This window comes from Falco punctatus (genome assembly GCF_963210335.1).
Source record: "Falco punctatus genome assembly, chromosome: 9".
NCBI classification, from domain to species: Eukaryota; Metazoa; Chordata; class Aves; order Falconiformes; family Falconidae; genus Falco; species Falco punctatus.
Genome location: NC_137589.1, coordinates 33,044,427 through 33,060,120, shown reverse-complemented (window position 1 = coordinate 33,060,120; position 15,694 = coordinate 33,044,427). Strand labels below are relative to the sequence as shown.

General features: G+C 43.3%; 1 protein-coding gene across 3 annotated transcripts in view; it reads right to left on the bottom strand.

Moving 5' to 3' along the window:
• MXI1 (MAX interactor 1, dimerization protein) overlaps positions 1-15,694 on the bottom strand; it is a 57,455-nt gene that overhangs the window by 25,391 nt on the left and 16,370 nt on the right. For 2 of the 3 annotated variants that reach the window (XM_080402544.1, XM_080402546.1), the window contains exon 3: positions 4,427-4,456. The exons of the other annotated variant lie outside the window; for it this stretch is intronic. In XM_080402544.1, the coding sequence (XP_080258670.1) occupies positions 4,427-4,456 (30 nt within the window). The remainder of the gene's footprint in view (positions 1-4,426; positions 4,457-15,694) is intronic. 3 annotated transcript variants of the gene reach the window in all.

Here is a 15,694-nt window from a genome sequence, read left to right as displayed (position 1 = left end):
TCTTCTCTTGCATTTTGCAAAAGAAAGTTCTGTTCTAAAGAAACAGAACCAAACTGTGCAATTGCTGCAGAGCCTCAAAAGGCCCCATGTTTTAGTGCAAGCTGACCCAGGTCATGGTTTTCTCCTAAATGTTCAGTAGAGTTTTTCCTTTATCTCACCTGCTACCTCAAATATGCAACCTAGCATAACAGCTCTTCGTGAGAAACTGTTTTGGAGAAACCCTATTGCAATAAAGTCATGTTAAAGAGAGAATGGGTGGGGAATCACAGGAGATAGACGGGGATTCCTGGTAACAGTCAGAAAGGCTGAAAAACACAGTACTTGACCATTGCTATCTGTTCTTCATTTTGCTTCTGATCATCTCAAAAGTTATCAGAGAAAAAGGATCTTACACCACTCTGTGCTTTTACACTAAACACAACTCTTTAGCAACTTGGTTTAGAAGGAGTTTTGTATCCTTTAGATTTCGTCCATTTTCATTTCAATTTTTTTTTTTTGCAGAGCCACAAATTCCGTGAGATCTTCAGATCTTCAGAAAATTCTAATTTCAGTGATCCTCCCACGGTCTCTTTCCCTCCTTGAGTCTATCTATTCTTTGAACTAAATTATTGTTACCATAAGAAAAATCTGCCCTAATAACTCATTCTTTACCCATTTATTCAGCTTTGTCTTCCTCCTGCTGTATTACAATGCAATCATCACCAAAACCAAATGGATCAATCTAGGATATACAGAAAACCATGTATTTTTTAACCTCATCAATAGCTTTACAAACATCTATCGTGTTCTATCAGGAGATACAACTTTTCTGACAGACACCACCACCATATTGGCCTAACAGAACTGCCACTTCACAGAGCAGCAGGAAAGTTATCTCAGTGCTGTGTACCTTCTCTTAATACCACACTGACGACATCCTTCCAAAACTGGTATGTGTCCAAAACGTTCACAGACAACAGTTAATTCTGATATCCGTATATCACACATCTCTTAACTTCAGCCTGAATTTTATTTATTATCCTTTTTTGAGGAAAATATTACACTAGCAAAGTTCATCTTTCAGCCACTTTTCAGTCACTTTATCATGTTTTCTTTTAAAAAATGATGGGGTGTTGCTTAAGTTTTTTGGTAGGTGTGTTAAAAGACTAAAAAGTTCTGGTTTAGTTACACCTTGCAGCAGATGAGAAGCAGAATACTGGTTTCTTGTTTAAATGCAAGCTATGACTCATTCTGGGCAGAGATAAACTGAAACACATACCCATTAAATAAAAAACACAAACAATTTTCCAACATGAGGATTAGTGACAGATAATAACTATAAATTAACTTTAATCTTTTATAAATCAAACAAAGCCCCTTATATAAATGTCACTGCAATCTTTTCAGATTAAAAAAACCCAAACAAATCAAAGCAGAAAGTCACTTAAATATTACAGCTAATATTTGGTACCAAATCAAACTGCTCCTTAGCAGAACCACTGGAGTGTTCATGAAATATTTCAAGACTAAATAAAGGAGTGGAGCTTAAAACATTGTTTTAATTTTTTTCAATGTATTTTTAGTTACTTTTTTACATCAAAGGGGTACAAGATTCTTAATCTTGATACTTTGAAACATCATCAGCCCCGCAATATTTAGTTCAACTTAAATTGCATATTCAAAAAGGAGGAGAAGAACATTTTGGTTTTCTAGTATTCTCTTGCTACTGCTTGAAAGAAACTGTGTAATTGTTGAATGGGTTAGAACAAAATTTAACTGAACATAAGGCGGCTGCTGTTCACAGACGAGAACGGAAAACACAGAGTCAGAGACCTAATAGTGGACAATTTTGAAAATTATACTGTGTGTCAATAATGGAGATAACAGTGAGATTCAAAAGGAATAATCTCAGATAATAGGGAAAATGAGCACCTGCCAGCCACAAAGCTATTAGTATCACGGCTTTTATCTTTGCAACAGTTAAGTCTGGAGACACTGACAACCTTAACGACACAGCAAATAAAACATGGTGAAAATCTAACTGGGAAGCAATCCCCTTCACTCAGAAAACACTGCTGTGGAGTTTGAAAATAAATGCTTCTGGTATGAAACTCACTGTCCAAGTCGTCGGTAACAAACACTGCAAACCTAGCATAGTCACTACAGGGTCTAGCTGGGTCTGCAGATGTGCATAGCTGATCAGGCCATAGTACATGCATTAAGACACAAACAATCCCAAAGCAGCAGGCTCCCTATCAAAGATCCCAGACACAGGACTTTTTCTGTACAGACCACCCAATGTCATCCAGTGTGTGCCCTTCCCAGAAGGATGAAAACCAAGGGCTTGTAAAACCATGTCTGAGACTCAGACCTGGAATACAGTGCCTCAGAATGGGAAGCCCTGAAGGAAAGACCTTGCTGAGAAGGCTGATGGTTAGGAGTCTCCAATCTGGAGCAGGTAGGGACTAGGGAGAATAAATGAGATGGAAGGAGAGGATGAGTGAGCTATCACATCAACTGGGAATGCAAAGACAAATTTTGTAGCAAGCAAACGGCTTGTCAACATTCAGAAGAAGGTGGCGTAAGGGGAAGCACAGGTAGCAATGCTCCTCTCACTAGTAATGTGTACATATATCAAAGGGCTAGTCAATCCTCACGATATCCCCACCCAAGGTAGCATTACTGCCCTCAGTTAAAGACAGGGAATCAGGGCAGAAGCTTCCTCGACTCACACAAATAGCCAGTATCAGGCATATCCTAAACCCATCAATACTTGCCAGTCCTTAGCTGGACAATAAGTATGTAATGCTAGCTGCTGAGATCTCACCCACAGAGAGTTTGAAACTTTACTGCCTGCTCCACAAGCCTGAGGGTAGAAAAAGATGGTCACATATCCATGCAAACCTGGCCAACGTGAGACCAGTTGGTACAGGGAAAGATGGAGACAGCTCTGCTTTAAGGCTGTACTGAGGGCAAGCAGTGTTTGCAGTAACAATTAGATATGCAAACAAGCACATTGAAAATTAGTGATGGCTTACTGTTGTCATGGAGAAAAAAAGCACCATCCGTTCTGGGTCAGTCCCAAGCACTGCATTTTCTTTCCCTCATTAGTAAATAAAACTGTAGAGCGCACTGGAAAACCCAGGAGCCAAAACTTTTCAACACAGCTCAACCTGGGACTGGAAAGGTTGACACTCAGGGAGCAACATAACCCAAATAAAAAAAAATGTCCCTGCATCACCCCAGAAAGACACGACCATGACAACTCTGTAAATCCTCAAAGCTACCAGGAGGTAAAAGCACAGCCTCGAAGAAAACACCCACACCATGCAAAGGCCAAGCTGCTTCCCAGCACTGCTGCTGCCAGGGGGAGGCAGGTATGGGGGAAACTTGGGGGCAACATGATGCATGAGGTACTCTGCTCTGATTCCCTTGAAGCTACATGGGAAGATCTTGCCTGAATGGTAATACACACTTGGCTTGACGCCTCCTTGTATCTTTGGCCATCCTTGTAGTCCTTCCTTGTTAAATGATGGCTGCTAAGAGGAGGTGATCAAACTATTTGATTTGAAAACTCAATTTTCCCATCCTGGGGGTTTCTTCATAGGAGTAGCTGGCCAGAGCACTGCCTTTGTTCCATCAGCTACAAAATACACAGACACCACCACCCCCAGCCCCCCTAAAATCCCACAGAAGAGCCAAGATAAGGTTGTGTCAGGGTTTTCATTATAAACTTAACTACAGCATCCTGAATGGAAGGTGATAATCTGATCTGTGTGTGAACTAGCTCCCCTGTCTCAATGGTATTTATCTTACTTTAACTCCTGTTACAAAAGGGTTGAGTCATATAGAAGAGCTAGCCAAGCAACAAAACTGCAAGGCTTGCTAAAACTTCAGATTCAAGGATAAACAGGCACAATCCTAAAACAGGTTAGAAGACAGTCTCCACAGGAGTGCTGCTAGCCAGACCTCTGAGCCTCTAGACAATGGCATTTTCTTCTGTGCTGCAGACTATCAGAGCCCAGCAGCGGGGTGGGAGGGAGAGGGTGTACAGCACAGGGCTCTGCCCTTTGGATCATGGTAACACGTATTACCCAGGGCCCAAGAAACCTGATCCCGTAGCAACCTCATGTATGGAAAGTGCCCCAATCAGATTTCACTGTGTCAGGAGAAGAACAGTATTTACTCCGCATACAGATTAGTCCAAAACTGGGTCACTTCTTGCCTTTTCAGAGAGAGAAAAAACCCCAACCAAAAACAAAGCTTCTTTTCCAGATCTTTTTGTGTCTTCCCCCCTCTGCCCCCCCCGAACTTATAGAACTACGTGATGCAGTGTGGTCTTTCACAGCTCTCTAAGCTGATCAAACGGCACCTGCATGTGTAAGGTTAAAGCACATTACACTCACTAGGCTTGCATTTCTTAGAATTCAGCTCATTAGCTACTTACCGGTTCTTTTCTAGTTCATTGTGCGTAGACCTGGAAGATAAACAAAAATTTGGATTAGCCACCTTTGACCTTTCAGCACCAAAGTTCAATTGCTGCAAGCTGTACACAGCTCCAGCTGTGTATCACAGCATAAAGACGACCAACACCATACATTAAACTCTATAGCTACAACTTCAGCCTCCCTGCTGAATAGCAATTCCTCCCCTCCGTTATTTACCTGCTATGTGCAAAGCTGGTACCCTTACTAGTGCTACAGAAAAAGTTTCCTAGAAACTTCAACACAAAAAAAATCCCGAGGAGAGGCAATGACTACAAGAGACCAGAGTCAGCCATTTCCAGACTACTTCTGGCCCTGCTACCAACCCATTACAGGACTGCAGTTAGGTTTCTTTGTGCTTTGGTTTCTCCGTTCACCCTGTAAAAATATTGGTATCATCTGCTAACACAGGAGCTCATGGAGTATTAATTTATGCACCTCAAATCCACGGGAACCTTCCAGAAGAACTGGCTCTGTAAGGACAACCCCTGAAGCCTTTCAGCGGTCAATGTGCTGGATTTAACAGACTTAGTAGAACCAGATATGCCTAGCACTTGGGCACAAAACAGGATGGCCAGTACTGCCATGTTTGCAAACATTGGTGGCACTTCCAGGATGCCGGAAAACCCTCAGGGACTGAAACAGCATCACCACAGCACCAGCTTGCAGCAAAGCAAGTGACCCATAAAGTGGCACTGTGACCACTTGACAAAGGAGGGAGCTTTGTCTTTATACCTGCCCACCACACCGAGCACACTGCCAGCACTCCCTCATTCAGAGCTCGCAGCTTGAAAGTGAGACTAACTAGAAACAAAAGGGAAATAGGCAAGTTCATTCTCCTTGCCTCTGTGATGACAGCACAAGCGGCAAAAAAAGCTTAAATCCTTTCAGAATTTCTAGTCTAACGATGTTATTAGTAACCCAGGTAAGGTTGTTGAGGATTATTTAAAAAGGATAGCTATTTATCCAACATTTCTCTTTAACAGAAGGTCACCTTAAAATAAGAGTAAAAGGAGCCCAAGAGCTTAATAAAAAGGATCTATTTTCTGTAATTTGGCATCACATTTCTTCCGGAGCTCTGAGAAGATTATCCTCTATCCCCCATCTGGAGAATCCCACAGAGAATTCTACAATTAGGGAACTGAATGGAGGATGTGCTCCAAGGGAAACCCTGTCATAATTAAACGCTTCTCCAAAAAAAGGGAGGAGGAGCGCTTAACAGGTGTTAGAACCTCATTGAAGATGACGAATAAACCACAGATGTCTGCAAAAAACAAGGTAAATGAGTCTTAGCTAGCCATGGCTGAGAGCTGTGGGTGGCCAGAGGAAAAACAAAATGTTACTGTATGTCTGTGCAAGGTACCCTGTGCAGCAGGATATGGGATACTCTACAGCCAAGGCACACTATGGCCGAACTCCTAAAGCTGAGCAAACTCCCAAAGTAAATCCTTCCCTCCTGATAAGCGAGGATGTCTTAATTCTGGTTCCCAGGAATCAGACACATGAACATAACATGTAGTCCAGAAAAATCTCCAAATCAAACCCACATTCCCCATGGAGTCTAAATCAACAAAATCCATTTGTCCAGGCAACCTGGATGCAAATTAACCCAACAGGGCTGAGCTGAGGCCCTTTAAAGCTACTGCCCGTATGTTCTTTGGAACATACTTATTGTTCTTATTTACTGTATGTTTCTGCAGGAGACTTTGCACTCTTCTTGGCTATGACATTAGCAGTTATAAAGCCAGACATATGCAATGGCTTGAATTGCTATATTATATCGAGCCAATTATAAAGGCCAGCAATGAAAGAACAAAGTTTGGCCCACTGCTGTGCACAAAATTAAAACAGCAGGTTCTCCCTACTCCTCTCACACAGGAGACTCTTTATTACCTATCTGCCTTCTGATGAACAAGACAACTGAGAGGGGTCACAGGCTTTTCACCAAGTCAGGAAATTTATGCTGTGACTTTTAACTATATCTGTGGGAAGGAAAAAAACAAACCCCAATGCTGCTGCCCCCCCCCCCCCCCCCCCCCCCGCCCCCAAGCTGAAGGCAAAGGAAAGAATCTCAGAAATGCTGAATGAATCCTGTGGGGATGTTACTTCTCTTACCTACCACCTATGCTTTTCTTAATCTTACTGGGGATATTTGGAAAAGTTTTTATTTTTGTTTTCATCTAAATATAGGAACAAAACCTGAGCACCACTACCACCATTCACAAACTCATTTTCTGTGCCCGTTTCCCTTTGCTTGGACAACAGATACAGAAAAAATCCCCTCCCTCTTCTGTTCATAATTCATTTCATTTTCTGTAGTTCCTGATCTAGAGATTAATTTTCTCCCCTTGTCTTTGTGTTGCACACGTTACTAAGATTTATTTGGAGTTAAACAAGGACAATGCTGTCAGTGAAGTGGAAAAAAGTACAGGAACCTCTATTGATACTACATTCAGGAAAAAAAATATCTTTTAAACAGGTACAGAAACAAATGTAACTGGACCTCTTTAACTGAGCTGGTCTTATCATCAAGTGAAAACCTAGAGAGAATCACCAGACTGAAATCAAAGCTCCATCCTTGTACACCATCACCAGCTTTTTATAGGTACAGGATGAACACCACAGCTGTAACTATTGCAGCAGTAAGGGAACATTTCAGGGTTACTTGTAATACTCTGCTTTTACAACAGTAAGGATCGGTGCATTCAGTGTGATGTTGCTTTGCTGCTGTTGATAGTCACAGCCTGTGTCGACCAGTGAAATCAGGACACTACTGCTGAGCACGGACCACAAACCAGAGGAACTCACATCCCCACTGTCAGGCAGACAGGGCAAGCAGGACCTTGTCCCCATCTGCAAAGCTGAAATGACAGCCACACAGGTAGAGACATGTTCAGAAAAGAAAACAAAAAGCCAAGCACTGCTCAAAACCTCAGCTTCAATTTAAAAGGAGCTCAAGCACAAGCCATCTGCAGGGTTCTCATTTAAAAAATAAGGTTTCTATAGCAGTCAGTTCTTTAACAATAAATGTAACACACCCAAACTGATAACTACTCCTAAAATCTGGGGTTTTAGATTTTAGGAGGAGGAGCCTGCTGACTACATTTTGAGAACAGCTTGGGAAAAGATCAAGAAATTTTTAGAAGCTTAACATAAAGGAGCCAAGCAAACAACAAAAACAGCAGAGCAGTCCCCATCAAGATTTTAAACAACAAAAAGCTGAAAAAGAAGAAACTGAAGTTTATCACTCTTTACCCCAGATACCTGAAACTGCATACAAAATAGGAAGGAACAGGGAAGTAGCAATTGTCAGTCACTTTAATTTAAGGTCAGATGCAACAACCTTTTTGCGCCAGTTACTGTTTTTCTCCCTGCAACCTTGCCATCCAACACTATAACAAGATGTTGCTGAAGCATTAAGCTACACCGAATTCCCCCAGAGACTGAGACATTGTAACTAATTTGTCACTTCATCCCATTTATTTAAATAAAATCTCTCCTACCATGGCAGAGGCAGCCAAACTTTGCTTGAGCACAGGTAAGCCAACAAAACAAACTGCATCAGGAAGGAACAAGCTCTAAAGAGCACTGAATTCATTTGTCATTGGGTTTTTTATTGTAATTAAAAATCACAAAGTTGCCACATGACATTAAACACAACTGACCTTTCTGGTTTACACATTTAATATTGATAAATAGTCAAACAAATGCATTTGCAGCATATCTGCATTTTGGTTTGACTGTTTAGTGAGGTAACTATTTTCTATTGGGAAAACACAGCAATCGGAGTCCTTGTCCTGTGTGATACAAGATGGCATTTAGATCCAGTGAGCCTCTCATCTCCTTGTACCTGGTCACCCTCCTGTCTGTATCTGGCACCAGTTCCTGACTCCAGAGGAGCCCAGGACGCCAAGAGCTCCATCTCCATCACAACAGAAATACTGGTGGGTCAGGTGATGCTGCTGGCCATAAACTGCCCGGTCAAGGGGACAGGGGAAATAAAAATTACTTCTTCCAATATATGTCTTAGATGCAAACACAGAGCCAGTATTTCTCCTCCAAATTCACTCACCCCACTCTGCTTTAACAAGAGATTACTCAAAAAAGAAATATTCCATTAGCTTGTGCAAACTAATGCACAGTTACCTGTATCAAGTATAGCAAAACAGCGAGAACATCCAGCCACAGACCCAAGCCAACTGCTTTCTGTCTTTACTTGACTCAGGTTCAGCCCCCTCTGCTGCTTAAGCATTATCATACCACATACAATCTCATTCTTCATTTTACAGACCATTCCCACCTTCCGGCTCTGTTGACACCCATTCACTTGGCCACCAAATTCCCCTGCAGGAAACGCCTTCTTCCATTCCCCAAGCCAAGATCAATCAACCCTCCTGGAACCAGTGAACTACATTACTGCTTGCTCTTTTATGCAAGTTCTTCCTCAGAAATCACTCCCATTGGAAACAGACAACCCACAAAACAAAACAAATGAAAAGGAAGCTTTTTTCAATTTTAAATCCACCTCTGTCCACAAAACAAAACTTACTGGCTGAAGAACCCCAGTGTTCTGCCAGGTTTTCAAGTAGCAGTAGATCAACACCCTAAGTAGTCTATGAAACCAACTGCACAAGCTATAGTCTGGGAAGCCTATGGAGAAGCTCTACCAGTAGCACCGTATGAGGCTTTCAGCCCAATGGCAAGACAAATGATAGCTATGCAAGAGTCAAATCTTTCTGCCCAGATGGAGATGCTCAAGGGCTGAGTTTCTAAAGGAGTTGTGAACCCACCTGGTCTCTGGGAGGCCTAGAAGCCTGGCTTTCAGAGGGCTGCACAGAGGCCATAGCAGTACAGCAGCTTATGGTACTCAACATTGCCAAGAGCTCCAGCAGTGAGGAGCAGGATGCAGCTGAAAAGGAGATGGCATAGCTGGAGCAGAAGTTCTTCTGCTGCCGTTCCTATGCCCTTTGCAAGTACCAGCCTCAAGTCTAACAAGAGCCTCACCTCAGCCTTGCATATCAGCTGATCTAACAAAAGGTTTCCTTCCAAGTGATACTAGACACAAAAGTTATCGTAGTCATTACTATTCCATGATCTCCCCTACACTGTCTGGCCCCAAGATCCAGAATAAATGCTTCTCCATGAGGAACTGAAGTGGGGAGACAGAACAGACTGTTCTACCTTCTCATTGATGTCAACAGAGATGCAATAGATTAACCTGGCCCCAAGCTCTGGCTAGTTTGGCTAGTTTTTCTGTTGTTCGTAGATGGACATGGTATCAATTCCTCCCAAGGCTCTGACCAAAGCTGGTTTCCCAGGATAATCCAGACCTTTTCCAAAGTTCACATTCTCCACCTTCAACAGAGAAGTGGACACAGCCATACTGGCATCTGTTTGTGTTTCATCTTTGGGAAAGACGAAATGGCCGTAGTCTGTTTTGTTGTTTTTTTTTTTTTTTTTTTTTTAATGAGGGGAACAGAGCTCCTTCATGCAGTTCACAGCTGCAGAAAGTTACCTACCCCTGGGGGGTTTCTACACAGCATCCTGAAAGCCTCCTGCAAAACTCAGTCAAAAACAACTTTAAAAGGTACACTGCACACATCCACTGAAGAAGTAGATGTCTTCAAAGCCACCTACAGCATTTACACAGCCCCTTTCAGTTTCGTACCTGCTCCTCATAATCATTATTTCTGTTTGCAACACTTCAGGAATTAACTCTTCCCTAAGACTTTTTATGCAGGGCAGGGGGCAACACCAACACAGAGAAATTCTAAATTATTTTTGCAAGATCACACAAAAAGCCTGTGCCAGAGCAGGGTACTTAACTTGGGTTCCCTGAACACCAGGAATAAGGCTTGTCTCAGTGGGTTGCTCTTCTCAGACATCCCAGAAAGACATCTAACAAGGACATTTGTGCCACCTGATTCTTGGGTGAAAGACAGAAAAAATGACATAATCACTGTAAGCTGCAAGTGGGAAAGTGGAAAAAGACAACCAACCAACAACAGCCCAAACCTAAACCAGTCCTCATATCTTGCCCACTGTCTGCCAAGTGGGCCAACCCTACTCTCAGACACCACTGTATGAGGTGCCAGAGAAGAATCTAAAATGGCAGCCAAGAGCAAAGTAGTATTAATTTACTGATAAAACTCATCTGATAGATGCAGCTGGTATACCCCTCAGGTGGGGAAGGAACTGCAACCTGGGGATAGCAAAGAAGTCCCCAGCTGGCTCTGCTCTCCACCGTACAGGCTGGGAGCAAGTGTGCTGGTGTGGGCTTCCCCCTGTACCACCTGAGACCCTACGTATAGAGGCTGGTCCTAGACCCCAGCGCTAAGGGAAAACTGCCCCACCTCATATACTCCCTCATGCAGGGCCCTGCACGGCCAAGAGGAACTGGGTTTGCTGAACAAGCAGCTATTCAATATTTTGTTTTCTCCTCATTGTTCAACGTGTGGCCTCAAGCCAAGCCCTGCTCAGAATACAGAGCTGGTGGTTTCCATACAGGCTCTTCGACAGGCTCACAGAGAGCAGTGGCTAGGCAGTTCACAAGCACATTTATTGTCAAGCATCCTTGCTTTCCGAACTGGAAGCTAAGAAACAGGGAAATCAAAAGTTGCAGCATCTTGTACCTCTGAGTGCCTGTTAGGACCCCCAAGGGCCTGGTTTTCTGGGCCACTTTACATGTTCAAAGCACAACTCCCACTGGCACCCTGTGCATCATCAGCACTTCTGCAACTCAGATCCCAGGCTCATCTCTTGGAAAAAAAAATAATCACAATATGAGGAATAGATATTTGGGGATCTCCTATGACAAGCCAGGCTGAAAGCGACTTGCTGAATGTACACAGGGCTGCTGACAGGGGCTAGGAGTGAAGTGAGTTCTCCAATATGCTACTCACTGCTCCATTCGTCTGCCTTCTACTTCTGTGACAAGTGAGCAAAGGTCCCTCAGAAACCACCTCCTTCCCTTCACAGCCCACAGTTAACCACATCAGAAGGTGCTCGTCCACACAGATCAAACACAAAGGCCAACGTATGTACATTTTGGAAGGTATCTTAGCCACTTCAATAGAGAAACCCTAGCCCACCTCCCTTGGACATGCAGCAGCTGATATCTTCTATAATGATTTAGAATTTGGCTGAATTCAGGCAGATTCTCACAGGTCAGGAAAGAGTATATTATTTGCCTCAACCAAGGCAAGATTCCTGTCTATGATCTGTGATGCAAGGGAGTTTGAGCTTCTCGTAGATAGATTCTTGACACTTTTTTTTTTTTTTTTTTAATGCATTGACAAAACCATGTTTTCCATGACCTGGTGAGGAGAAATGTCAGGTAGCTTCACCATGGCACCCTCCAAGCTCCCCCATGAACAGAGAAGAACATGGCACAGAATGAGGACAGCAAAATACAGACACTTCCTCACACTAATGTCAGGTATGCAATATTCCCCAGGTCTCTCCCAAGTGCTACTTGGGAAGGTCAACCTGCCTACATGAGCATCATAAGCAGATCATTCGAACCAAAATGAATTAAGTAAAATGAGACACAAACTTCATTCATCCCCTGCTATCACCTTAATATCTCCGCTAATGGAATTTTCTCTGTTGAATATTCAGGCATATGACAGAGCAGGGTAACGCCTGACACTGCAGAAAGCTCTGTGCAGTCCCTGCCCCACTGACTTCCAGCATGCTCCATGAGTCTCACTGCATGGTCAGGGACTCAGTCTCTTCCAAGGCCACACCAATAACCAGTATCATAGTTGCTGGTACCTGCACAGCAGAGAGACTGCAGTGACTCACAGGAAGACAATAAAGACAGAGAAGGCAATTTTCAAATCTGCCTAGAAAACATAGGATCCTAAGTCTCATCATCTTTAAAACTGCCACAAGCTCCAAAACACCGATTCTGCTTCCTGAAAACAGGATTAGAAAAGCATGCACATTACCCCAATGTACAGATGGTGAGAACCATGTAATGTACAGATGGTAGGACCCATGTAGGTCATCTGACATGCCCAGATCTTGCAGCCTTTCGGCAGCAGACTCAAGAAATGATCCAAGGGCTCAGCATGCCAGCCCTTTGCCCTATACCATGCTTCTTCCCACACATAACATTACCCTTTCAAGGAAGATGGTCATATCCAGAAATAGCCTTAGCAATGTCATCTGCAGAGCAGCAGTCTGCTTGGGGAACACATACTTCTCTGCAACACACATCTTCTGACCTGAAGAAACTGCCTTCATATGCACTGGAGAAAATGAGGCTTTTTGAGTAAACACCACCTGACTGAAACCCACTTTGTTTAAAAAGAAACTGATGGCATTTGTATGGCTGTGGGCCAGCCCAGACTTTCTTCACTTCTATTTAGACTTGTTAGTTATCTCTCATGTTACAACTATATTGCTGCAATACTGTGCCTGGAGATAAAGGGAGGGGAAATATACTTGAAAGCAGGAAAATACATTAACACTACTGTTAGCAACACACTGTATTAGGGAAACTGAGGCACAAAGACTTACATGGGCTGAAAGAACATCAGGAAAAGAACCCAGATGTCCAATTGTCTTGGGTTTTATTTTGTGAACAGGGACACACTCATCTAGCACCTGCGAGATCTGTGAAAAATGGAAGAACTCCGATTTCTTCTGTTCATACATTTCTGGCTCACAAGCAGTAGCAACTAACATGAAGGCAGTGAGGTGGCTACCTCCCACTGCTCCCAGATGGCCAAACTACTTCTGAAGCAGTTCACAAACTGCTGCAGTTTGTAGCCTAACTGTTAAAGACAAACCTGAACTAGTGCCATGTTACCTCACCATGTTTATACATTGCTTTACAGCTGCCCAAGCACCTGGGCAATGACCACTGGAGTAACAGTTTCAACTGCAATCCCAGTGTCATTTGTCCTTTCCCGTAACTTCTCCCTTCTTGACAGTGTAACAGATGGAAAGAGATGAATGAGAAATGTTCAGAAAATAATCGACTATTTTATGCAGAGGAACTTTAATCAAAACTGAGGGGAAAAAACTGCTCTCGGTCCACATGCTTGCTTGTCACAGAGCAAGCAACCAAGTATAAACAAGTAATTAAGATGATGCTGGAAATCATTTAGGCTACTTCAAACTGGATTCATAAAGCAACAGAACTGAAGTGAAATCACTTTCATATCAAAGAATGGAAGTACAGTAGGGAGCAAAGAAATGAGATGGGAATATATCCAGCACGATGGAAAAAGCAGGCCTGTTCCCTCTGAGCTGATCAACAAGACAGTGCCTCATAGAGAAGAGATCCAGGCAAAGGCCAGCCAAGTGCACAGCCCCAGAGACCCACAGCCTCTGATCAAGAGAGCCCAAAATAAGTCAACAAAAACAAATCCTATCTTTGTTATTTCAAAGCGGGTAGGGAGTAGAGGCCAACACTCTCAAGAGGAGAACAAACAGAAGCCAGTCTTTGAATTTGGGCAGAAGTTTGTCAGAAGAGATCAGGAGATGATCAACAGCAGGAGCTCCAAAAAGCAAGACAATTAACTCACCAGCATGAGATGAACTGGTCTGTTTGGGTCAGAAAGAGAAAAGGACTTAAAAACTCAGCCAGGAGCGAGAAAGGAAAAAGTCAGTCTTACCTACAAACAGGGGAGCAGATGGAAACAACATTACAGATGACAACCAATTCACTGTCAAGCAAAAGATCAGGTCAGGTTAAACAAAAGCATGAAGGATAAATCACTGCATATGTTGTGGATGAGGCATTACACAGAAAAGATACAAAGGCAGTGAGAAGTGAAAGAAAACAAAACACCTGACAGACGAGGAATACTACTTAAACCAGAGAACTGGCTGTACGTTGAATATGATGGGAAGAGAAAATGAGGGAATTCCAAGAAGAGATGACCAGGTCTGGCCCAAGTATCCTCCCCACCATCCCAGGGCACCAAATCTCTCTAGAAGGTGGGACTAACAATTTAAGAACCAAAATCTGAAGTTTCTTGTCACTGCACCAACGCTGCTATCAGTGATGTAAATCAGCCCAGGGCAGCTGCAGTACAGCTCTACCTGGACAGAGTGCTGCAACATGAAAAGCATAAGCCCTGACTAACAGTCCCACTGCTGCATAACAGCATGCTCCTGTAGAGGCTTCCTCCAAATCCAGGAGGACAGAAGGATCATGAGCCTTCAGCCACAGAGAGTGACAATTCACAGCAGACAGATGCTGCAGCAGTGAATTATAGCTAAATTGCAGATAACATCAACAACTGGGCCTGCTTCTGGTTTACACAAAAGCCTCTCTGCACAACTCAGACAGTCTAAAGAGACCACAAATTGCATTTTACACTTCCCAAAGGCATCCAAGTATAAATTCAGCCCAGAATCATGGGTTTCTGCAGACTCCCTGCCACTCAGGTCTCCCTATGCATGGCTATATTACTGATACACAAAGGAAAGCAGGAACTGCAGTTCTGCAGGATCATTTCACTTGGAGGGCTATAAAATAAACAGGGTGACAAAGGGGAACACAGTGTGTTCCCCCATGGAAACTGCTACCTCAGTCCTAGCACTTCTGGAGGCTTCATTCCTCCCCAGGGAGCCGGGTTTATGCTTCTCATGCCATTTGCCAGGTTCACCCTCACTGCCTGTGTCTTGCCTGGTAACCTGCCAGTTGTCCTGCAAAGCCAAGCATCACCGAGAAGACACTGCATACAAAACCTCGCCTACACGGGGTATACTTTTTTTGCCCAAATCATTGGCAGGATATCAGCTTCCGACATAGATCAGCAGAGACAAGAAGAGGCACAACTTAGTGCCAGCAGGTTCAGAAACTCCAGCATCACTGCAACTTGCTTGTCTACACTTGCAGAATGCATTGGGGCCAATTCCATCAAATGGGCAGATGGGATATGCTGAGGCCAAACAGTTATTTAAGTACAGCCCTACCTGTCAACTTGCTCTGATCAACTGTATTCCAGTACAAACCTACAGAAGATAGTGGGATTTTAACCCAGGGTGATATACCTCTCATGCATGAACAAGCAATCCATTTTCCCAGTTTAACACTCCAATTGTCATTATGCTTTCTCAAAGAGAAGTCATGCTCACACCTAACTATAGTCATTACTGCTGACCAGTCCCTCTCAACATCCCTAACAAAGAAGCAGTCCTTAACAGTTCAGCCTTGTCCAGTTTTCCTCTCTTGAAAAATTAACTAGTATATCTGTATATACTCTGTA